The 23,015-nt window shown below is 57.9% G+C and overlaps 2 protein-coding genes across 7 annotated transcripts; both read left to right on the top strand.

Moving 5' to 3' along the window:
- Nucleotides 1-305: 305 nt before the first annotated feature.
- On the top strand, nucleotides 306-6,662 carry RABGGTA (Rab geranylgeranyltransferase subunit alpha). Of its 5 annotated transcripts, none has more exons than XM_046655452.1 (17): nucleotides 307-447; nucleotides 766-822; nucleotides 966-1,076; nucleotides 1,450-1,574; nucleotides 1,766-1,953; nucleotides 2,207-2,410; nucleotides 2,714-2,797; nucleotides 2,886-2,968; nucleotides 3,059-3,154; nucleotides 3,261-3,366; nucleotides 3,462-3,513; nucleotides 3,685-3,773; nucleotides 3,916-4,004; nucleotides 4,100-4,216; nucleotides 4,870-4,983; nucleotides 5,251-5,338; nucleotides 6,010-6,662. In XM_046655452.1, exons 2-17 carry the CDS (start codon nucleotides 820-822, stop codon nucleotides 6,156-6,158), a joined length of 1,698 nt encoding a protein of 565 aa, XP_046511408.1. In that variant the 5' UTR covers nucleotides 307-447; nucleotides 766-819; the 3' UTR covers nucleotides 6,159-6,662. The 5 variants fall into 5 exon arrangements, 2 of the variants coding, with proteins under 2 accessions (XP_046511408.1, XP_046511409.1); XM_046655453.1 differs by lacking the exon at nucleotides 307-447 and adding an exon at nucleotides 459-594; XR_006887725.1 differs by lacking the exon at nucleotides 6,010-6,662 and having other exon boundaries at nucleotides 306-447; nucleotides 4,764-4,983.
- A 2,038-nt stretch (nucleotides 6,663-8,700) lies between these two features.
- TGM1 (transglutaminase 1) lies at nucleotides 8,701-22,701 on the top strand. Of its 2 annotated transcripts, none has more exons than XM_046654720.1 (15): nucleotides 8,701-8,790; nucleotides 9,509-9,835; nucleotides 9,985-10,173; nucleotides 11,145-11,393; nucleotides 11,768-11,886; nucleotides 12,020-12,127; nucleotides 12,558-12,732; nucleotides 13,119-13,257; nucleotides 13,387-13,490; nucleotides 15,634-15,722; nucleotides 16,212-16,365; nucleotides 16,474-16,755; nucleotides 16,881-17,041; nucleotides 17,414-17,550; nucleotides 21,690-22,701. In XM_046654720.1, the coding sequence occupies exons 2-15, from the start codon at nucleotides 9,511-9,513 to the stop codon at nucleotides 21,916-21,918; spliced, it is 2,460 nt and encodes an 819-aa protein (XP_046510676.1). In that variant the 5' UTR covers nucleotides 8,701-8,790; nucleotides 9,509-9,510; the 3' UTR covers nucleotides 21,919-22,701. The 2 variants fall into 2 exon arrangements, with proteins under 2 accessions (XP_046510676.1, XP_046510677.1); XM_046654721.1 differs by lacking the exon at nucleotides 8,701-8,790 and adding an exon at nucleotides 8,952-9,220.
- The last annotated feature ends 314 nt before the right edge of the window (nucleotides 22,702-23,015 follow it).

Raw genomic sequence — 23,015 nt, forward strand, 5'->3', positions numbered from 1 at the left:
GGAAGTCGGTAGCGTCAAACGCCCCAGAGGTCAAGGAAGATAATGACAAGAAACTCCATCCGTTAGATTTTAGGAGGTGGCCAGTGCAGCCAGAGCGAGGTCAGCGGAGGGGTGTGGGCGTGTTTTTCTGGCTGTTGCAGAAACCTCTCCAACTGACTTGCTCTTTGAGCAAACAGAACTGGAACCGCAGCCCGCGCCGCTTCGACGCGCGCGCGCATGCGCACTCGTACACAGCAGAGGGCCAGCAGGGACTTGGCGTTTCCCGACAGCGCGCCGAGACCCCGCGCACGCGCCTCCGGAGCCCGCCTACTCCGCCGCGGGCCCCTCTCCAGGCCTGCAGAGGGCGCTGCGCCTCGGAGAGCCGGGGCGTGGCGCCGCTCTAGCCAGCGCCCGGGCTCGGTGGCGGGCGCCGCAGCTCCGCGTGCCCCACGCCTCCTCCTAGCGCAGGTGGGTCCGCCCGCGGGGGGCGGGAGTGCCTGGGAGCCGCGGGCGGGGAGGTAGCGGCAGCGTCCGGGTGCGGAGTCGTCCCCATCGCCCAAGTGCCCCGGCTCGGGTCCGGCCCCGACAGATCGGCCTGTGGGCAGGGCTGCACGGGTACAAGTCCCAGTCCGGGTGGAAGCCTCCTCCTGGATGTGTAGTGCCTGTCCCGGGATCCCAGTAAACCCCGGGGGGATCTCCGCCCTGGCTCTCGTGCGGCTTCCGGGGGACAGCTGGAGGCGGGGCTACTGGGGGCGGGGCTCCCATGATTGACACCTTTCTCCCCAGGTTTCACGGGCTACCACTGGACCCCTTCCCTGTCCTGAACCCTGAGCCGGCACCATGGTGAGAACTCTGAGCCCAGCCCCTCACCTTCGCATGCCCATGCCCTCGCCCCGCTTGGCCTTGCCTCGGTTGCCCTATGGGGGGTACGGTGGCTCTGCCTCTGCAGGGCAGCCCCCACCCTTCCAACTCGCCCATCCGTTTAGCACGGGCGCCTGAAGGTGAAGACATCGGAAGAGCAGGCGGAGGCAAAAAGGCTAGAGCGGGAGCAGAAGCTGAAGCTATACCAGTCAGCCACCCAGACTGTCTTCCAGAAGGTGGGGCCTCAGAGGTAGCCCCCTCCCCAGGTTGCCGCCTTAGTATAGCAGAGAAGCCGAGAGCTGGGCCTCAGAGTCAGACTTGGATCTGTACCAGGGTTCTGTCACTTACTAGCTGTATGACCTTTGGGCAAGTTATTGAATCTCTCTGAGCCTCAGTCTGCTCCTTTGTAAATTGGGGCTAATAATTGCACTTACTGTGTAAGGCTGTTGCGGAAATTAAATGAGAGAATGCATGTAAACCCATAAAGCACTTTGCACAGTACCTATCATATAGTATGGGATTCACAGAATATTTGGTAGTTTTGTTTGTGTTATTTAGCTCTACATAGGAGGATGTTATGACCTCTGACCCTGCTACCCATCTTCTCAGCGCCAGGCTGGTGAGCTGGATGAGTCAGTGCTGGAACTAACAAGCCAGATTCTGGGAGCCAACCCTGACTTTGCTACCCTCTGGAATTGTCGACGAGAGGTGCTCCAGCAGCTGGAGGCCCAGAAGTGCGTAGGGGTCAGGGCCCCAGGAAGGCAGCCCTGGCCCTGCCCCTGCCCTGTCTGGGTTCAAGGGTGGAGGAGAAATGGGGCAGCCAGGGGCATGGGCAGAGGGCAGTGGAGGGCTGCGTGCAGAAAGTCAAGGGTGAGCTGAGGTAGGGTGTTGCAGGGCCCTGACCCCCAATCCCCTCTGGATGCAGGTCCCCAGAGGAGTTGGCTGCCCTGGTGAAGGCAGAACTGGGCTTCCTGGAGAGCTGCCTGAGGGTGAACCCCAAGTCCTATGGTACCTGGCACCACCGCTGCTGGCTGCTGGGCCGCCTGCCAGAGCCCAACTGGGCCCGGGAGCTGGAGTTGTGTGCCCGCTTCCTCGAGGTTGATGAGCGGAACTGTACGTGTCTGCAGATTCTGTTCCCACAACCCTCACCTGCCCCACGTCAGTAAGGCCCTGAGTGGGGAGGGATGGCCGGGATAGGCACACTAAGCTGATGGCAAAAGGGATGATGGAGCCAAATGCATCCTCCAGGGAGTGCATAGAGGTGTTTCTAGGGGCCTCCTAAGGGAACTCTAGGGGTACCAACCAGGCTCCTCTTGCCCTCCTTCTAAGATGTGCTTTCACCACCCCCACCCCTCCACCCCCCCAGTTCACTGCTGGGACTACCGGCGTTTTGTGGCTGCACAGGCAGCTGTGCCCCCTGCTGAGGAGCTAGCCTTCACCGACAGCCTCATCACCCGAAACTTCTCTAACTACTCCTCCTGGCATTACCGCTCCTGCCTCTTGCCTCAGCTGCACCCCCAGCCAGACTTTGGGCCACAGGGTCGCCTCCCTGAGGATGTGCTGCTCAAAGGTAAGCAGAGTCAGGCAGTGCTGGAGATGATTCTGCAGCCCACCCTTCCAGCCCTGATGCCTAGCCCGGTTCCTGAACCTGTGCCTCTTGGGTTTGTTGAGCACCTACTTCATGTCTGGTGCTGAGGGTGTATACGATTCAGCCTCTGGCTGCAGGGAGCTCAAGTGTCCAAGGGGAAAGATAAAACTGATGTATGCAGCCCCTGTGCAAGGCCGGCGTATACTTGAGCCCAAGAACTGGAGGTGCTTCAAGGACAGGGTGGGATGTCCTGACCACAGCCCCGTGCTGCCTTGGCCTCTGCAGAACTGGAGCTGGTGCAGAACGCCTTCTTCACTGACCCCAATGATCAGAGTGCCTGGTTCTACCACCGCTGGCTCCTGGGACGAGGTAAGCAATTGGGGAGGAGGCTGGGTGTTTAGGACTTGGAAGGAATGGAAGACTATTTAAGGAGACCTGAGGTTGTGTCTTCCCCCAGCTGACCCCCAGGATGCCCTGCGCTGCCTGCACGTGAGCCGGGACGAGGCTTGTCTGACTGTCTCCTTCTCTCGGCCCCTCCTAGTGAGTCCTGCAGCTTTTGCCGGAGAGCATCGTGGATTGTGGGCCTGGGGCTGTTGGGGCTGATGGGTCTCTCTTTGTCCCCTGTGCCAGGTGGGCTCCGGGACCTTGCTGCTCATGGTTGATGAGTCACCCCTGGCTGTGGAGTGGAGGACCCCAGATGGCAGGAACCGGCCCAGCCATGTCTGGGTATCCTAGGATTGGTGGGGCAAAGTTGGCGGCCTGGGCAGGGCTGGGGTGGGACAGTCAGAAAAGTGGTGAGGTCCGGGGTGTTTCCTTGACCCTGTACTCCCAGCTCTGTGACCTGCCCGCTGCCTCCCTCAACGACCAGCTACCCCAGCATACATTTCGTGTCATTTGGACAGCAGGCGATGCTCAGAAGGAGTGTGTGCTTTTAAAAGGTGATGCAACCTGCAGCCTGCACCTCTTACAGCAGCCCCCCATCTCTTTCCTCCTCTCATGGGTGTCCCCTCCTACCACCGACTCTTTCTCTCAGGCCGCCAGGAGACCTGGTGCCGGGACTCAGCCACAGATCAGCAGCTCTTCAGGTGATGACAGGGAAGCACACGGACAAGGAGAAGTGCTCTGGACTCTGGGCATCAGGCAGCTGGGGTGGGAGGCTGGGGGCTTGGGCAGACTGTCTCAGCTGGACACCAGGGATAACTGGTACTCCAGGGCTGTGAGCATCATCCCCTCCCCCCACCCCCGCCCACCCGCAGGTGTGAGCTGTCGGTGGAGAAGTCCACGGTGCTACAGTCCGAGCTTGAATCCTGTAAGGAGCTGCAGGAACTGGAACCTGAGAATAAATGTGAGGCTCCATTCTCTGAGCTCCTGTCCCCTTCAGAAGGCCCCTTTCCAGGGTGGTCCCTTGGGGAGAGCACAAGGGGTCTGAAGAGATAGGACAGAGGAGGATCCAGGAGAGACTGTCCTTTCCCCTGCCCTGTCCCCAGGGTGCCTGCTCACTATCATCCTGCTGATGCGGGCGCTGGACCCCCTACTCTATGAAAAGGAGACGCTGCAGTACTTCCAGACCCTCAAGGCAAGTGGGGCCTGCGGGAACAGGCAAGGGGGAGAGGCCCAGTGCGCAGGAGGAAGGCAGCTACCATGCATTCCTTGCTACCTTGTCCCCGCCAGGCCGTGGACCCGATGCGGGCGGCATACCTGGACGACCTGCGCAGCAAGTTCCTGCTGGAGAACAGCGTGCTCAAGATGGAGTACGCCGAGGTGCGCGTGCTACACCTGGGGCACAAGGTATGGGCTGCCCGTGCACCTTCCCTGGCCCTCAGCTCGCTGCCCTCCCTGCGTCCTCAGGACCTGGCCGGCTTGCATACCCACTGCCCAGGCTCCAGCTGAGGCACCTCTCTCCGGCTGCACCAGCCCCTGGCTTTGCCTTCAGTCTCGGGGACCCGTGTGGACATTTCTTCCTCTGCCCATTCCCATGTTTCTTTCCCTGGAGCAGGCCCCGATACCTAAAGCCTGAATATTTCCAGAGATTTCTGACAAACTTTCCAGACTCTGATTTTCCTCTGTTTGTAGTCCTTCCCAACACATGTTTTATCACGTCATGACAACCCGCCTCCGCCCCCACCAAACTGATCCCCCAGACTTGCCAGGCCCGCTTCTGCCAGTATCCGCGTTTACCCAGCACCCTCCTCGATCCCCTGTCCCTGCCCCCACTCCATCCACTCCACTGCCCACCCCACCCCCAGCACGCACATCTGTCCCCTGTCCTTGACGTGGAGCACGCACTGCTGTGGGTTGTAAGGTAAGCTTCCCACCTGCTCCATCGTCTCCTCAGCTGGGAACCCCAAGGGCCTGTGTGGGGCACAGAGGGCAAGTGCCTGATGGACGATGGCCGAGGACCCTCCCCTGGTCTCCTTGGGTGTCTCATCCCCCTTCCGCAGGATCTGACAGTGCTCTGCCATCTGGAACAGCTGCTCTTGGTCACTCACCTTGACCTGTCGCACAATCGTCTCCGAGCCCTGCCCCCAGCCCTCGCCGCACTGCGCTGCCTTGAGGTACAGCCCTCACTCCTCTCTCACTCTCCTGGGTGATCCTTTTCCCCTTCCTCCACCTCAGAAATCTGCCTACCCTACAAAGAGATGTCCCGGTCCTCCCAGCCCCTGCAGATGACCCTGCCTTCCCCCCTCCGTCACCCCACCTGACCCTAGGAGCCCTTCCACGCAGTGTAAGCTGATCACCCTGGGCTCCCCGGCTGCTTATGCCAGTCCGAGGCTGACAGCTGCCTGCCCTGCCTTGTCTTCCCTGCCGTTCCTGCTCCCCAGGTGCTTCAGGCCAACGATAACGCCATAGAGTCCCTGGACGGTGTCACTAACCTGCCCCGGCTGCAGGAGCTCTCACTGTGCAACAACCGTATCCTTCCTTCTGGGCATCTCTTAGACAGCGGGTAGGGTGAGGTGCCACACTGGGAGGGGACAGACAGCAAGCAGAGTGGGTCCCCCCCCCCGGGGGAGTGGGAGCAGGGCTCTGGCACTCTAGGCTAAGGAGAGGGGATAGCCTGGGGCTGGACGGGCCATCCTTGACTTGCACTCGTGGAGTTTTGCAGGGTGGAAGTGGCTCCTCAAGCCAGAGTTCACAAATGGGCAGCCTGCAGAAATTCCTGGGTACCACGTAGTATTTTAAAAATCAAGAAGTTAAATATTTTAGAAACCTACAATTCTGATTCCTCTTAAAAATTGGAAGTTGAAAGCAGCCTTTGGGCTGCATTTCCACTCGCCAGGCTGTGGTCATCACCGAGTTGTGGATGCCTCTTTAGCCGGGGCTAGCTTTTCTCTTGGCCATAGTCTCCACCCCACCTTCTTGTACCACACCCAGCCTGCCTCCTGTGCTTCCTGCCTGAGCCCTGTGGACAGGGGTTTGCAGTCCCTGCCCAGAGCCTTACTCCCTCCGGGGAGCATGCAAGATGCCCATCAACCAGGCCACCAGGCAGCAGTCCCTGCTCTTGAGCGAAGACAGTGCTGGGTGCACAGGACCGGACAGATCTGGGGGAACCTGCCAAGCTTTCCTTGACTCTCCTGCCCAAGGCCTCCAGCAGCCTCCAGCGCTCCAGCCTCTTGCCTCCTGCCCCAGGCTGGTCCTCCTCAATCTGCAGGGCAATCCCCTGGGCCAAGCAGTGGGCATCTCAGAGCACCTGGCCCAGCTGCTGCCTTCGGTTAGCAGCATCCTCACCTAAGAGACCCAACCCCACCCTTGCCCTTTAACTTATTGGGATGGAATAAAGGATGGGGAAGCCCCCTCAGGCTGCTGCTGCGGCTTCCACCACCACTGTTACTCCTGCCACCTATTTTGGAAAAGAACGGGAGAGGGTTAGGGTGGGTCGGCTCACCTCTCCACTTCCATTTTATGCTGAATCCTGCTGTTCCCTGTCATGGAGAACCAAAGCCTCAGTGTTTGGGGCAGAATCTGAGTTTACCTCTTGTTTTGGGCTGGGGACGGGTCCAGGATCCAGGCTGGGATCAGGTTTGGGTTCAGGTTCTGGTTGGGGCTGGGCTACAAGGCAGCTGTAAGGCTCTCCCATGACCCCTGCCCCTGTCAGATGCCCTCTCTGCCCAGAAGCCCTGGCTCTCATCCACTGCAGCTGAGAAGGCTGTTCCCAGAAGGGGTGGGTCAGGGGGCCCCTGCTCCACCCTCTTAGAACATTGAATAGCATTCTCCCATTAAAGAGCCTTTGAAAATACTTGATCCCATTTGATCCTCACAAGCTCTCAGGGATGCAATGATTAGGCTCATTGTTCTGATGAGGAAACTGCTGCTGGGATGCGTCCAGTGTTGCTGAGCTCAAGTGCTGGAGCCGAAGCTGTCTTGACACCTGGGTCTGGCATTCCAGACTCGCTTTCTTGCCTCTGTATTGATATGGAATAGTTGAGCAGAGCCTGGCCTCAGCTCCCTGAGGCACTGAGCCCGGAGTCTGCTCCCGTGGTCTCCCCCCTGCTCCCACGAACACGTGAGCGAGCGTGCACACACCAAGTCCTGACTTTGAAAGCCCTAAGGCACTGGAGCCTCCCGGAGGGGGAAAGGGGAGCGGCTCTGGGGTTAGGGCACTGAGTCAAACCTGGCTGGGTGGGGAAAGAGGAAGATTGATTGAAACAAGAGGGAGAGAGTGTGACAAGGCATTTTTCTAGTTTTCTGGGAATCGACCTGGACCCATGTGCTCACACACGTCCGGATCCTCAGGGCCCTCCTCCTTTCTGTATCCATAGTGATACACAAACAGCCCCTCAGCGGAGCCCTCTGGCTGACCAGCCTCACACCTGCCTGGAATTTTGATCTCTGCTAGCGTGTCCTCTGAGAGTGTTGGAGCTGGGGGCAGACCCCTTGCCAGATCTGGGGCTGGGAGCTGGACAGGAGAAGGTCAGTGTGGGTGTGGAGGGCTCCCTGCCAGGTCCCGGAGCCTCTGTCCCCAGTCCCCAAGGCCCCTCCCTGCCTGATGCATCACTGGACTCAGCCTCTGCTCAAATCAGCTTCCTTGTGTCTTCTTGCCAACCCCGTTTTTCACTGTCTTCTGTTCAGTGGCCCATGGGCAGAGCTGGGATACCAGTGGGATGGAGGAAAGAGACCCCAAGAACAGGGCCCCAGCCCTCCCAAAGAACTCCCAGAAGAGCCTCCCTGAAGATGCCCAGCTCCTCCTTGCATTGGGGCGCTCTCGGTGGCATCCCTGGTGTTTCTCCCAGTGCCAGGGTGGAGCCGGGATGCGCACAGGTGCCAGGAGCTAGTTGGTCAGGATTCCCAGGAAGAATTCCAGGTTGGAGAATCCTGGACTCCAGCTGCCCAGCTGCTCCTCTCAGTGAGAGAAGGGGTACTCTGCAGGCTGGGGAGGGGGCCTCAGTTCCCACCCGAGCCTCGGAGCAAAGCCTCAGCCTCCTCCAAGTCCCCAGGCCGCGAGAACAAACAAGAGATTTCTCCTACTCTGGCCCCCATCTCAAACTTGGAGGGACACTGGAAGCTGGGGGCAGCTCACTCATGCCAGGGGCTGTGGAGCAGCTGGAGGAAGAACGAGGAAGGATAGATGGGCGGGGGGTCAGAGGATCTGGTAGAGCCGGCAGGTCAGGGGCTGGCTGGTGGAGCCAGTCTGAGGGCCCGGCTGCTGATGTCACCAGTCTGCAGCTTGGGATCTGGGGACCTCCCTGGGCAGGATCAGGCCCAGGCCCAGGCCCATGGGATGGTTTCAGGGGCTGAGCCCCACTCAGGCTGCATGGGAGGCTGACAGCAAGACTCCATGAAAGCAGAGGCAGGCAGCCTGAGCTTGGGAACAGAGGGGCTGCTGGATAGGGGTGTGGTGGAAAGGGCTCGCTGCCCCACTGCCCTCGGGTCGGCTCCGCCCAGGAGGAGGGGCTCCTTATGCCCCAGCCCGGCAGGAATCAGCCTGATGTGGGGTCCCTCAGACGGGGCAGTCTCACCAAGGCCCTCTACTTTCACTCAGCTTCAGCCCTGACAGACCCAGCCCCCGCCCCCTCCCGAGCCCCGGCCCCACCCTGCATCCTCAGGTTTCCACAATTTCTGGGTTCCTCGAAAGGGGAAAGAGTGCAGCCAAGCCTCGTTTCCTGCCCCTAATCTCGCCTATCTCAGAAGACAGCCCCCAGAGGCCAGGCCTCCACCCCCCGATGAGGGATGGAGCAACCACGCTTCCCCTTCTCCCCAGCAGCTTGGCCCCGCCCCCCCCCCCCCCCTCATAAACCACTTACCGGCCCGCTCCACACCTTCCACTCGCGCGGCAGCGTCCTGTCCGTCCGCCCCGTCCCGTCAGTCCCGACCTGTTCCACCCCGGCCGCAGGACTCAGCGCTGCCGTCGCCAACACCGCCGCCAGGTGAGGGCCTCCGACGGGCACCGCGGTGCTGAGCCCCGGCGACGGCGATGCCGTCTGGGGGCCACGCGGAGGTCGGGCCCCTGCAGGTGGGGTGCGGGCCAGCCCGAGCCTGTCACCCCCGCTAGGCTGCCCCCGACGCCCACCCAGAGACCTGCGGCCCTCCGTCTCTCCCGGCAGCTCCGTGATGGCGTTTGACCCAACGTGGGGAATGCCAAGGACCCCAAGCCCGGCATGTCACCCGCCTATCTTTCGCAAAGAGCCTTGGGTGGGGTATTTGTGCGAAGAAATGGGTCCTAGAGGCGTCAGCCCTTGGACCTCTAGACTGAAGAGCCGGCAGATGGAGGAAGCAAGCCAGGGGATGGTCTGCACCGCTAGGTTTTTGAGGCTGTGACAAGTGCCTACGCTATTCCTGGGACGGGTCCTTGAGCAGGTTTCTGTCTTGGGTGTCTGGTTTGGTGGATGTCTCTGTGGGACTGAGAGGGGGAATACCTTCTCTACGGTGCTGGAAGTTTCTCTAGGTGATTCTGAAAGGAGTCTCTGGGGAAGGTCTCTGGATGGGTCTGGGGGAGTCTCTGGGTCAACATCAGATCATCTCCATCGTCTGGCTGGGACTGAATCAGCTCTCTGGATGGAGGGTCTCCCGGTGGGCTGGCTAGGGCATCCTGGGTACAGGAGGTCTGAGCGGAAGATCAGAGCCTCCCCTGCCTCTTCCACGTAGGCATGACGGATGGTCCTCGTTCAGACGTGGGCCGCTGGGGCGGGAACGCTTGGCAGCCCCCCACCACGCCTTCTCCGGAGCCGGAGCCAGAACCAGACAGTCGTTCTCGCCGAGGAGGCCGTTCCTTCTGGGCTCGCTGCTGTGGCTGCTGCTCCTGCCGGAATGATGACGACTGGGGGCGTGAGCCCTATAGAGACGGAGGATCTGGCTCCAGAGGTCGAGGGTCCCGTTCTGGAGGTCGAAGACCTGACTCCCGGGGCTCTGACTCCCGCCAGCCTGGCTCCCGGGGCAGCGGTGTGAACGCAGCTGGCGATGGCACCATCCGAGGTGAGGCTGACCTGTCCACCTTAGCTAAGAGCTGAAAGGCCTTAACTGAGCCTGGGTCTCATCCTGGCATCTCTGGGGGCCTGGGAGGCTAATGTTGGGGGCCTGGACGCCCCGTGGGGCTTCACTGACCCAGAGCTGTGGCCTTGCAGAGGGCATGCTGGTGGTGACTGGCGTGGATCTGCTGAGTTCACGCTCGGACCAGAACCGCCGAGAGCACCACACGGATGAGTTCGAGTATGATGAGCTGATTGTGCGCCGCGGGCAGCCCTTCCACATGGTCCTCCTCCTGTCTCGTCCCTATGAGTCCTCCGATCATATCGCCCTGGAGCTGCTCATCGGTCAGTGGGACCTGAGTGGGAAGGGTGAAGGCCCTAGACTGGCGGGGGGCCTGGCTAGCAGGGCCCCCTAGTCCTAATATTAGGATCAGAGGGCGTCTTTAGGCTCCTCCTCCACCCCACTCCTCACCTCTGCCAGATAAGCAGGTGCAAGTATGTGAGTGTGTCCCTAGGGATGTGTCTCAGGGAAGGTCTTGGCGTCCCCATTTTCCTAAGCTCACCCTCTTCAAGCCTCCAGGAGCTTCTGTCCCAAAACACTCTCTCTTGTGTCTCGATCTTGTGTCAGCATCTCCTTCAATGTTGCTGCCTCTGTGCATCTTTCCTTCTGGGTCTGCTCTCCTTCCCCCGGGTGTGGCTGGCTCTCTCTGTGCTCTCGGTCCAACTCTGTCTCTCTGTATCTCCATCCCCATGACCCAGGGCAGGTGCCTCCCTCACCCCTCACCACGTTGCATGGTGGCCATGGACTGCCCAGGCTGGTGATTATGCTGCTGCTGGGGCGGGTGACTCCTCGTACCCCTTGATTAGGGCCTAGCCTCATCCAACCCAGCCTCTAATTTCCAAGATACCCCCACCACCTCCACCAGGGATGCCCTGGGCTCTGGAAGCTGCAGCCCTGGGGAACAGGCAGGGCTGGCCTTCAGGATCTGAACTGCCCTTTCATGTGGGGTGGGGGCATCTGGACCCAGCCAGGCGGAATAGTCAGGCAGGCCAAGGGTGACCTACCCATTTCTGAGTTCAGTGTCGGGGGAACAGGTTTGGGATGTTGGACTTGGGCTCTGCCCTGACATGTGGGCAAACATCGGGTGGGGACAGAGCTACTCTCAGAGAGACTGTCACAGACTAAGGCGATGGCCCAATTCAGGGACATACACACACCGGCTCACACATTCTGGGTGGGGCTGGGAGAAGTCCAAGTCCCCGTCCCCCCTCCTCAGGGAGGCCTCACCAGCTAATTGCCACTTCCCTCACCTCAGGAAACAACCCCGAGGTGGGCAAGGGCACCCACGTGATCATCCCAGTGGGCAAGGGGGGCAGTGGCGGCTGGAAGGCCCAGGTGACCAAGGCCAATGGGCAGAATCTGAACCTACGGGTCCACACTTCCCCCAACGCCATCATCGGCAAGTTTCAATTCACGGTCCGCACGCGCACAGAGGCTGGGGAGTTCCAGTTGCCCTTTGACCCCCACAACGAGATCTACATCCTCTTCAATCCCTGGTGCCCAGGTGAGCCAGCTGGAGTCAGGTCATGGGGAGGGCAGGTCAGGGCTTCCTTTCCTAGGATCCTGCTAGGCGCCTGGGTGCCTGGCCCTAGGAGAAGCCAGCCTCCCATTGTCCAGGTGATGGGTCCTAGGTCCACGGCAGAAAGATGACCCACCCGAGGTCACACAGTCTCACCTCCCCTGGTAAAGGGCTTTGGGTACACCCACCTTCTTCCTACCATCTGTCATGCAATGGCCCTTCCCAGGAGCATCCTGTCAGGCTAGAGGCAGCGTCCCCTCTCTTCCTCTGCGGACATGAGTCCTGCAGAATTGGCCCAGGGGCAGGTGGGGCTAGGACAGGGCTGGAGGGAACTAGACATGTGTGTTCTGGGGAAACAGAGGACATCGTGTACGTGGACCATGAGGACTGGCGGCAGGAATACGTGCTTAATGAGTCTGGGAGAATTTACTATGGGACCGAAGCACAGATTGGCGAGAGGACCTGGAACTATGGCCAGGTATGGGTGCCCAAGGCCGCATGCACTCAGGGGAGCTAGAGGCCAGCGGAGGGTAGTGGGAGAGCCGGTGCTGGCCTGGGGGTCGAGCTGGGCCACAGTGGGCCGTGGTCATCTGTGCCTTCCCTCCTTCCAGTTTGACCACGGGGTGCTGGATGCCTGCCTGTACATCCTGGACCGGCGGGGCATGCCCTATGGAGGCCGTGGGGACCCGGTCAATGTCTCCCGGGTCATCTCTGCCATGGTGAGCACCCTCATGTCTCTGAGCCCCCTCGTGTCTCTGAGCCCTACTCTCTGTCTGCCTGCTGCCTCCCCTGTATGCTTCTCCTGCCCTTTGTGATTCCTTCAGGACCCTAGCCCTGTCCCTTCCCTTGCAGAGGGTATTGTGGGGAGGGGTCTCACTTCTCTTCCCTCCATTGCCTGCCCCCACCCCTCCCTTCCTGGCTCCTGTCCCAGTTCTTGTGGAATGTAGGGCCAAACCCAAACTTGGCACACCCAGGATTCACATTCCTGTGTCAGACCGGGGGGGGGGGGGGGGGGGGCGGGCAGATCTGGGAGGGGTGGGCAGGGCTCAGGCTGCCTGCAAGATCCTGAGGCATTGGGGTGAGGGGCTGGGCTGGGGAACCACACGGCCTTTCCCCCAACTCCCCCCCACCCCATCCTGTCCTGGACAGGTGAACTCCTTGGATGACAATGGGGTCCTGATTGGGAACTGGTCTGGCGATTACTCCCGAGGCACCAACCCATCAGCATGGGTGGGCAGCGTGGAGATCCTACTCAGCTACCTCCGCACTGGCTATTCTGTCCCCTATGGCCAGTGCTGGGTCTTCGCCGGTGTGACCACCACAGGTAGTAGAGGGATGGGGAGAGGAGGAGGGAGGGAAGCCATGCTCCACCTTCACGAGTGAGCTGGGCCCAGCTGTGGCTACAGTGCAGGGGCAGGCCGGGGTGGATGGTAGGCTGGCCTTAATTACCATTAATTAGTGTTAATAACCGAGAGAGGCCTAGGGGAGAGGAAGGAGGAGGGACAAGCAAGGACAAGGCCAAGCAGGTGGACTGGCTTCCCCTAACCCCCAGCGTTCCCTGGCCTGAAGGCCTCCTGGCCCTGGTGACCCCTGACCCGGCTTGGCAACCCCAGTGCCCTTGTGCCCCTGCTGTTCCTGACTGGACACCTCACCTGGCCCCAACCCTGCCCTGTCCCCGGGCCCTGAACCCCAACCTTGGTTCCTCTGCAGTGCTGCGCTGCCTGGGCCTGGCCGCCCGGACCGTCACCAACTTCAACTCGGCGCACGACACAGACACGTCCCTCACCATGGACATCTACTTTGACGAGAACATGAAGCCGCTCGAGCACCTGAACCATGATTCCGTCTGGTGAGGCTTGGGCCAGGGATGGACTGCCGTCCTTGCCGAGGATCGGTGACCTGAGGCCTGGGGGCCGAGGGGGTGCTGGGGAGGCCTGGAGGGACTGCTCAGACCCAGCCCTCCCTCCCGTCCATCCAGGAACTTCCACGTGTGGAACGACTGTTGGATGAAGAGGCCGGACCTGCCCTCAGGCTTCGATGGGTGGCAGGTTGTGGATGCTACACCCCAGGAGACCAGCAGTGGTGAGGCGGGGCCCCGCCTGGCTCCTGTACCCCACTTTGGCTCCTCCCAGCTCCCCAGCCTGAGTCACAAACCCCAGAGCATCAGTGCTGGGCTGGGCCTCAGAGCCAGCTCCTTTAACATCACACTTCTTTCAGCTGGCTTATATATTTCCACCTTCCTATGTAACTGTTTATTTGCCTAAATTTTATTTATTTATAATTACTCAGATGGTTAATTACTCAGATGGTTCAAAAGTCAAAAGATTCAAGAGACTTCAGTGAGAGGTTTCCCATCCCCACCAAATCCACTCTTCTCACTTGCTTTTTTTACTTAAAGGTCCTGGAGATAATTAATTGAAGGGCCTTCTTATTTACGTATTTTTTAAAGTTAGAAAAGAAAGTCGTTATTATAAGTGCTACATGCTGGGAAGGAAAAAAAAAGTATGGAATTGAATAACATAAATTGTAAAAGTTCCCTATTCTCTCTGAAGAGGTTTTTGTTTGGTTTTAAGTGAATTTCTGGGTCCCACCCCAGACCTGATACATCAGACAGTAGAGGGATGGAGTCTAGGAATCTCTATTTTTGAAAGTTCCCCTGGTGATGCTGAAGATCAGCTGGGTCTGGGACCCACTCCAAGCCCTCGTGGGACACGTGGGAAGTGGTGGCACAGAGAGGGGCAGTGACTTTCTCTAGGACACAGAGCACTAGATCAGCAGCAGAGCAAACCCAGTCCCTGGTTTTCTCCCTTTCTGACCCAAATTCTCGCTTTCATCATGTCCTCTCCTGTCTGTTCCATTGCTCACTGTGAATTATATATACAGTATAGAAAAAATCAGGGTTCAGATAGGTTTGAAGAAGAAAACAGCCCCAATAACCCAGCCCTCAGAGATAGTCACGGATGACATAACCTCTAGTCTCTTTTCTGTGTCCCCATACACATGTTTCTGCAAAAATTAGACCTGTCATACACTTTGTTCTCAAGCCGGTGTCGTGTCCCCGTCCACCCTCCAGCCCCGGGCAGCGGGGCCTGCTTCCTTCTGGCCTCTTCCTTCCTCCCCCAGGTCCAATAGCCCATGCTGAGACTACATTCCTCCTCTGGTCTCTGGCCAGACCCCTCCCTCTCAATCATCTTCCCCCTGAGTTGTGCAACCCAGTGAGGCCTGTGATGCTGGAACAGCCCGGCCCAGGACCCTGGGAGATCTGAGTTCCCGCCCCCAATGGGGAAGTGGTGGGTGGGGGGCAGGTGGGGGCTCTGGGGCCAGCCAGCCCTGGGCTTGATTCCAGCTTGATCACTTCTTAGATATGTCATCTCGAGCAAGTTCCTTGCACCTTTGGGCTCTGCTGTTTTTGTGTGTCATGTGGGGATAACATGTACCATGTAGGGTGATTGGGAGAATTACATGGGATCCTCATGTATTAGAGAGACCAGCAGCATGCCTGGAATAGTCCCCACTCAGTAAATCTTAGCTCCTTCCATTCTCTCTGTATCGCACTGTCCTGTGAGATCCTGAGATCTGCTTTGCCTCGCTGAGCCTCAGTTTCCCCATCTTTAAAGGGGGCCATAGTGCTAGGTGTTTTCTAAGATTCTTTCCTGTTGGATGGTTCTCCCTTCATGTTCCATGTCCTCTCTTGCCAAGCCTCCTCCCCCCATCAGGCCATCTCCTCTAGAAAAACCTCCTGAGCACAAGGAGGACAGACTCTATATCCCACCAGCGCCATCCCCACCTCCCCACAGAGAGGACACAGCAGGCTGTAGAGCTGGAGGTTTGTTCTGGATTTTTCTGGAATGGTGGCTGCAGTGTCACTGCTCTCCCAGCCAGCAAGCAGAGCCACAAGAGGGCTCTGGGTTTGATTCGATGTAGGAGGGGAGGGTCCTGACCTCTGGGGGTCGCAGATAGGCAATATCCAACCTCAGCCAGTGGAGGAAGAGTATACGACGACTTAGTGATCAAGGCAGGCGTGTCCAGGCCCCACGCACCCCCTGCTGCCTGAGGCCAAAGGAGACTGTGCTCTTCTTTGTTTTCCTTCCCCGGGTTGGACCAGGTGGCGCTGACCCTGAGGCAGGGGGCACTGGGCCAGGGTGGGTGGGCCTCTCCCCAGCATCTGAGGGTCCCTTTCGGTCTCCTCGGACCTCTCACCTCCGTCCTGCCCTCACTCCCCCAGGCATCTTCTGCTGTGGCCCCTGCTCCGTGGAGTCCATCAAGAACGGCCTGGTATACATGAAGTACGACACGCCCTTCATTTTTGCTGAGGTGAGGCCTGTGCTCCGGGGACCAGAGCTCTGGCGTCCATCCTGGGTTCTCTGGTCCTGACTTCACCGCTGACTGACTAGCTGTGTGATCTTGGGCAAGTCGTTCTTTCTACGAGTCTTAGTTTCCTCAACTGTAAAAAAGAATATGTATTAATGGCTGCCGTGCTTCCTATACTCAGGATCAAAAGAAATAATGGGTATGAAACTGCTTAATAAGTCATAAAGCCAGTGAATGGGCATAAGGGATTACTGTCATTAATGCCCTAATGTGCTGTAAGGAGCCTCCCAGACCGGCTTCTTCCCTGCTCCCTGGTCTTGTCTGGCTCAGCTTGGAAAGTCGCCCAGTTTGGCTCTGCCAGGAGGCTCCCAACCTTTGGATCTAGCCTTCCCTGCCGCTCCAGGGTTGGGGAAGGCAGCTGGGAATCAGGCCTGCCCTCAGGCCCTCTGGCTCGCTCGTTCCTGGGTTACACCCCCCACAAACCCTCAACAGGTGAACAGTGACAAGGTTTACTGGCAGCGGCAGGACGATGGCAGCTTTAAGATTGTGTACGTGGAGGAGAAGGCCATTGGCACACTCATCATCACGAAAGCCATTGGCTCCAACATGCGGGAGGACGTCACCCACATCTATAAGCACCCAGAAGGTACTGTTCCCCTAACCCGGCCGGCTCCGGCCCATGCCACGTGTTCCTGCTGAGCACTAGCCCACCCTGCAGTAGCTGTAACTTCACCCTTGACCTTCAACCCCGCAGGCTCAGAAGCAGAGCGGAAGGCAGTGGAGACAGCAGCAGCCCACGGCAGCAAACCCAACGTGTATGCCAACCGGGACACGGCTGAGGACGTGGCCATGCAGGTGGAGGCACAGGACGCAGTGATGGGGCAGGACCTGACCATCTCCGTGGTGCTGACCAATCGCGGCAGCAGCCGCCGCACCGTGAAGCTGCACCTCTACCTCTCGGTTACCTTCTACACTGGTGTCACCGGGTCCGTGTTCAAGGAGAGCAAGAAGGAAGTGGTGCTGCAGCCAGGGGCCTGTAAGTGCTCCTTCCTGGGCCCTGTCCCCTGGATGGCTGGGCACCTCGGGGCTGTGGACACGGAGACCCTGGGAGGTCAGTCTGGGGAAAAGCAGGCCTCGGTGACGCCGTGCTCTTCTCCCCAGCGGACCGTGTGGCCATGCCTGTGGCCTACACGGAATACAAACCCCACCTCGTGGACCAGGGGGCCATGCTGCTCAACGTCTCTGGCCACGTCAAGGAGAGTGGGCAGGTGCTGGCCAAGCAGCATACCTTCCGTCTGCGCACCCCAGACCTCTCCCTCTCGGTGAGTGCGGCTTGCTGGGCGTGAGGGCTTGCCAGGGGCTGAGGCAGATCGGAAGGGAAAGAGAGAGGCCACTAAGCCAGGAGCCATTCCAGGAGGAGAAGTTCAGGGCCTGGCTCTGAGCTCTTGGGCCTCAGGCTCCTCATCTGTAAAATGAGATCATATCCCTGATTCTGTGGTACCTTCACGTAGGGAGTGGGTTGGAGTTTCCTCTCTGGCTTTTGGGGAGCCTTCTCTCAGGGACAGAAATGTGGGACTCGGGGAGGTTTTGACTCCCGAGGAAGGAGTTTTCTCTCTCTGGTGGAGTGTGCGACATGCCACACAATGTGTTTGGCGGGGGTCTCTGATGTGGGGGTGGGCCCCTCTTTCTCTCAGCTGCTGGGAGCAGCTGTGGTTGGCCAGGAGTGCGAAGTGCAGATTGTCTTCAAGAACCCCCTGCCTGTCACCCTCACCAACGTCGTCTTCCGGCTCGAGGGCTCTGGGCTACAGAGACCCAAGATCCTCAACGTGGGGTGAGTCTGGCCTCTCGGCCTGTCCCTGCTGCTGCCCCTGCTGCCTCCCAGGCTGCCCTGGGGCCCGGCTTCACTTCCTTTCTTTGTCAGGATGGGTGCGGTCTGTCAGGCCCAACCAAGCAGCTAGGGGCCAGCCAGCAGTAGCTTTTGACTCAGTTCAGTCCAAGGAGCATTTCAGGAGACCTGCTGTGGGCCTCGCCCTGCCTCCTGTCTCATTAGGGAGCTAAAACTTCCCGAGGGAATCATCAGCACTTCCTCACAAACATGGCTCAGCTCTCAGGAGTTGACCAGCCACTTTCAGGAATATTATCTCATTTGGAAACCACAGAAACCCTTTAAAGGACATTAGAGATCATCCTATGGTTAAAAGCAAAGCTTTGGGATCCTAAAGGCTTGGGTTCAAGTCCCAGCTCCATCACTCACTACCCTTGGGCAAGTAACTGATCTCCTGTAAGCCCAGCCTCAGTTTTGTCACCTGGAAAGTGAGGATCACCTGGAGCCCTGGCTCTGAGGGTCGTGGTGAGAATCAGATGCGAGGATGCATGGAAAGTATGTAGCTGGTGTGTGGCACAAAGTCAGGGCTCTGGGGGTAGCGGCCAACCACACTTTACAGATGGCGAGGCTGTGGCCACATCTCACAGGGGCTCATGGCTCATAAGGGGCAGACTCCACTCTTCCTGCCATGGCACACACCACACACGTGCTCTCAAGCTTGTTGCCTGGTTTGTGCCATGAGAGCCGAGCAGCAGTTCCAGAGCACAGGGCCCCTTGCCCCAGGCCCTCACCCAGCCTGCCTGGGCATGATCCTGGGCTAAGTGAGGCTGTGTACCCATTGAGGGCACACACAGTGCTTGTGTTCCTGGCCTGTGCTGTCATCTCTGACACAGACCCACATATGCTGCCCTGTCTCTTCCCAAGAATGGCACAGAGGGAAAGCAGAGAAGGCTAGAGGCTGCACTTTAAGATCAGCTTTCTGGGGACAAGGGGAGGCATTTTCCTCTTTCGACAAAGGCCCGCGTGGAGGTCTGGGTGGGGGAGGCAGAGGGTCCTGGCCCAGCTGCCCACCCTTCCCCCTCACAGTAGGCTCTGCCTGGTCGTGGCTGCCCCTTCTGTCAACAGGCCAAAGCTGAAAGGGTTGCTCTCCTGATCTTTGCCTCAGCCTGGCCCCTGGATGCAGTGACATGTCTCAGAGGAGTGCTTTCCAGGTGCTGCCCTATAAGGGTCTCTGGCAGCATAGAGAGGGGAGCTTGGGACTCCCAGATAGCTCACCCTGCAGGCAACTCTCACCTGCAGATGCTGGAGGAAGGTTTCCCTGTTCTGAGGGTCCCCCAGAGCTGGACGCCCTTGGCAGCCTCGCCAGACCTTTGATTCTTGCCCCAACCTGGGAGTAAGGAGAGGACCACTGAGCTGAGCACCAGACTCTTGGCTCTCTCTTCAGCTGTGGGGCTTTTGTGAGTCTCCTCCCATTTAAAGGCCCCAGTCTTCTTCCCACCAGTAAGTGAGAGGGTTGGATGACGGTTTTTCAAGGCAGGACCTTCTTGGACATTCTGTGCCTCCTCTGCTGCTATGAGGCCAAGCCAGGGCCTTCAGGACGATTGAGAGCCCCAAGGGGGAAATCCCTGAGCTGTGGGTTGGGATATATTAGATTCCAAGATGGGCGTTACTTAGCTCTCGTTTGCACATCAAAGGCTGTGGTATGGAACCCCATTATAGCATAAGGTGTGCCACCCAGTGTGGCGACTGGCCACTTAATAAACATTCCAGAACTTACTCCTCCAGACGGCTGTTGTCACCACCAAAGCAGTCACCAGCAGAGGCTGGAAGTCTGTTCCAAACGCTTCTCGGGGATTTTCCCCAGAGCCTGAATCATATTCTCTAGAATGTCCCTTGGGTGGCCTCCTTGGGGGGGTGGTTTTGACTTTGGGGAACCAGCCTAAAGTTATTTAGAGCTAATTCTAATTAATAAGTTAGGCTAACAAGGTGGGCAGTAATGCCCTTTTCAATCAGAAATGAAGTTTGGCTGTAGAGGAGGGCCAAGGAGTTTTAAAAAATGTTTCGAGCGCTGGCAGCGTGGTTGAACAGTGTATAATTGAAGGTCAGTGCTAATTTGGATGTCTAAATTCCGACATCCGTGTCAGGGAGTTGGTTTCATTATCTGTGCTCAGCTACAGGCATATTGTAGCATTCACAGCTAATGAGCTCAGCCTGAACTCGCAAACGGGTGTGGCAAAGGTCTCGCCTGACACCAGGACAGGGGCAGGGAGCGAGCTTGATGTCCCCACCTGGAACCTGGAAAGCAATTTCTCTTGGAAGTAATGATAAATAAAGGCTAGGTTCTGAAATAGTACAGTCCAATTATAGTAGGGGTTAAATAGACCTGAGAAGGCTGGTCTGAGCCTAAACAACTTTAACTTTGTATCTATGGAAAAGTGGGCACAAATTAAAAACACAAATTTGTAACCAACCAAAGTAGAGACTACCGGTCAAGTTATAGACTTAATTTCTAGTTGTATGTTATGATGGGAAGTCTGGAAATTAAGTCTATAACTTAACAGCTAGGCTATATCTATCTCTCTGCCCACTCCCCCCCCCCCCCCGCCACCCCCATGGAGCTTGGAGGCACCCTCAACACCAGCTGATTCCACCTCCTCATTTGACATTCACTTCCATTTTACAGACCCGAAAGTGAGGATCAGAGACATTCAGTAACTTCTCCTAAACCACACAGCTAACAGTGATAAACGAAGCAGGACAGAGCAGTCCAGGGAAGCCCCTTGGAAGCAGGTCCAAACGAAATGTTTTGCCCCAAGGAGAGCTCATCCTTGAAGTTGGGCTGCTGGCTTATTCCCTTGTAGGACTGGAGGCATCTGCACAGGGTCTGGCTCCAGAGACGGTCCCCAGGGCAGGCTTGGGTTGAGTAGGGGCCGGAGGTAAAGGTTTAGGCAGGTGCAGGAAAGGACAGAAGCTAACAGGCATGAGCAGATGCGGTGTAAACGCAATCCTGTTCGGTGTCTAAGGTGCGCGTTCAGATTGCCGGAGGAGCTCAGAGAAGGGCGAGATTTATTTTCCTGATGGCAGGGGGTGCTCAAGGGAGCCCTCCCTGAGGAGGTGGTGCGAGCTGGGCCTGGAGAAAGCCCAGGGGCATGGCATGAAAAGGGAGGTGAGTTGAGGGAAGGGAAGGAGCTCGGGGCTGGGGGGCAGGAGGAATAATAATGAGGCGGGGCCAGCAGGTGGGCTGAGTCACAGTGAGCCTGTGTGTCGGGTTAGGGAGCTCATCCCGTAAGAACCAAGGAAGCCAAGCCCTTGACGGGTTCAGTTCACCTCCCAGTGGTTAGAGACTAGAATGGAAAAACGAGACGGGAGGCCAGGAGGCCAGTTAGACAGCTGGTGAAACTGTGATTCCCAGAGAGCTGGTCTGGGAATAGATTTTCAGAGGTCCATGAAGAAGGGAGAAAATGAAGACGCTGTAGTGTGTGTGTAGGGGGGGGTGTGTGTGTGCACGCATGCGTGTGCCTCTCTCTCACTCTCTCAATCGCACACACACACACATGCACACGAGAGTGTGTGTCAACTTAAAGATGCCAGTTGTCTATTCTTGGGAAAGACTTTCCTTTTTTTCTGAGATAACATCCTTCTAATGTCTTGGGGTATTAAAATGCTCTTTCTTCTTTGGAAAGACGATCATGGCAGAAGATAATTAATTTCCTTCCACTTTCTTGGCAAAACTGAAAGTATTTGGCAATACTGTGTCGAACCCCAAAGTCTCGTTTCGAAGTTTCCTTGGTCTTGGAAACCCCAGGCGGGATGGGGATGGTCTGGTGAGGCAGGAGCCTCATTGACAGAGAGGGGGAGGCGGGGACAGTCTGTCCAGGTGTTTGTGGGAGCGGGGAGGGAGGAGTCCCGGATGACGCGGAGATTTCCAGCTCAGGCAGCTGGGTGGGTGGCCGCTGATCTGGCTGTGTGGAGGCGGCTGTGGGGGTCAGGCTTTGTCCTGGTCATGGGCGTGGAGATTCCAGCTGAGCCAAGAAATGTCTTAAGGGCCCCACCTTCTGCTCCTGCCTTCCTGGCTGCCCCGTCAGTTCTTACTCCCCACTCCACCCCCAGTCACCCCAGGCCCATGACCCTGTCTCTGCCCACAGGGACATTGGGGGCAACGAGACTGTGACGCTGCGCCAGACATTCGTGCCTGTGCGACCAGGTCCCCGCCAGCTCATCGCCAGCTTGGACAGTCCACAGCTCTCCCAGGTGCATGGTGTCATCCAGGTGGACGTTGCCCCAGCCCCCGGGAGCGGGAGCTTCTTCTCAGATGCTAGAGGCAACAGTCGCTCAGGAGAGACCATCCCGATGGCTTCTCGAGGTGGGGCTTAGCCCTGGGCCAGGAGCAGTGGGACTGGAGTCGGATGAGCAAGGACACTGCCTCAAGACAGGGGCCCCACACAGAGCGGCTCCCCTGGGGCTCGGGTGGAGAGGCCTGGGCCCCTGGGGAGGGAGCCCATCTTCACTTGCACTGGGTGGCGCAGATGCTAGTAATCTGTTTTTTAATGAAGCTGCTGTTCTCTCTATTGATCAGTCCATGCCAGCCCGACGAGTGTGGACCCATGGTCTGTCCCAGGGATGCGTGGGCATTTCTGGCTGCCCTGTTCAGAGAAGCATGGCTGGCAGGGCAGCGAGGGTGCCAGCTCAGCAGCTCTTGAGACAGGGCCTGCTTAGCATGAGGACAGCCTCCAGTGCTTGCCTGACCAGTCTCCTCCCACCCTAGGGGGCTTCTGCTGACCAAAGCCCTTTTGAAACCCCCTGGGTTGGGGTGGGACTGCCCCCCTTCCACGGTACCCACTGTGGGAAATAAGGACCTAAATTCCTTTTGTAGGCACATGTTTGAGATAGAAATAGGCTGGAGGACTTGCTGAGCAGCAAAGGCCACTTTCCAATATTTGTTTTCAAATATCCTTGTCTAAGAATTTTTACAAAAGTAACACATGTTCAATGTTGAATAGTAAGAAAATAGAGAAAATTGTAAAGAAGAAAATAGCAATGAGCCTCACCCACCACTATGTACAGAAAATAACCATTAACATTGTGTTCAGATGCTGCTTCCCCCCCACGTAACCTTGGTGAGCATTTCCCCATGACATTAAATATTCTTTGAAAACATCATGTGTAAGACTGGATGATAGTCTCGGCTTCCGGGCCGCCCTCCTGGTCCTCCTGAGTCTCTGCCTTCTCAGTCTTCTTGGCTGGCGCCTCTGCCTCTGCTTAGCCTCGGGCTGTTGGAGTGACTCAGGCCTCCTCTCCAGGCTCTCTCTCATCCAGCTTCACTCTGCCCAGGTGAGCTCTGCCAGTCCCGTGGTTTTAAGGATCACTGGCTCCCCAAATTGTATGTTTTCCTTGAACCTCAAACTTGTATATTTACTGCCTTCTCAACATCTCTGCTAGATGTCTCACAGACACCCCAAGTGTAACATGTC

Source organism: Equus quagga, chromosome 2 (assembly GCF_021613505.1).
Source record: "Equus quagga isolate Etosha38 chromosome 2, UCLA_HA_Equagga_1.0, whole genome shotgun sequence".
Taxonomy (NCBI): Eukaryota; Metazoa; Chordata; class Mammalia; order Perissodactyla; family Equidae; genus Equus; species Equus quagga.

Excerpts from the sequence above, each read along its gene's own strand:
- RABGGTA (XM_046655452.1), top strand. Across the intron at positions 1,077-1,449 it reads CCCAGACTGTCTTCCAGAAG|CGCCAGGCTGGTGAGCTGGA; the intron begins GTGGGGCCTCAG and ends CCATCTTCTCAG. Across the intron at positions 3,367-3,461 it reads GGAGTGTGTGCTTTTAAAAG|GCCGCCAGGAGACCTGGTGC; the intron begins GTGATGCAACCT and ends TCTTTCTCTCAG.
- TGM1 (XM_046654720.1), top strand. The coding sequence starts at position 9,511 with ATGACGGATGGTCCTCGTTCAGACGTGGGCCGCTGGGGCGGGAACGCT. Across the intron at positions 13,491-15,633 it reads ACCCCAGGAGACCAGCAGTG|GCATCTTCTGCTGTGGCCCC; the intron begins GTGAGGCGGGGC and ends TCACTCCCCCAG. Across the intron at positions 15,723-16,211 it reads CGCCCTTCATTTTTGCTGAG|GTGAACAGTGACAAGGTTTA; the intron begins GTGAGGCCTGTG and ends AACCCTCAACAG.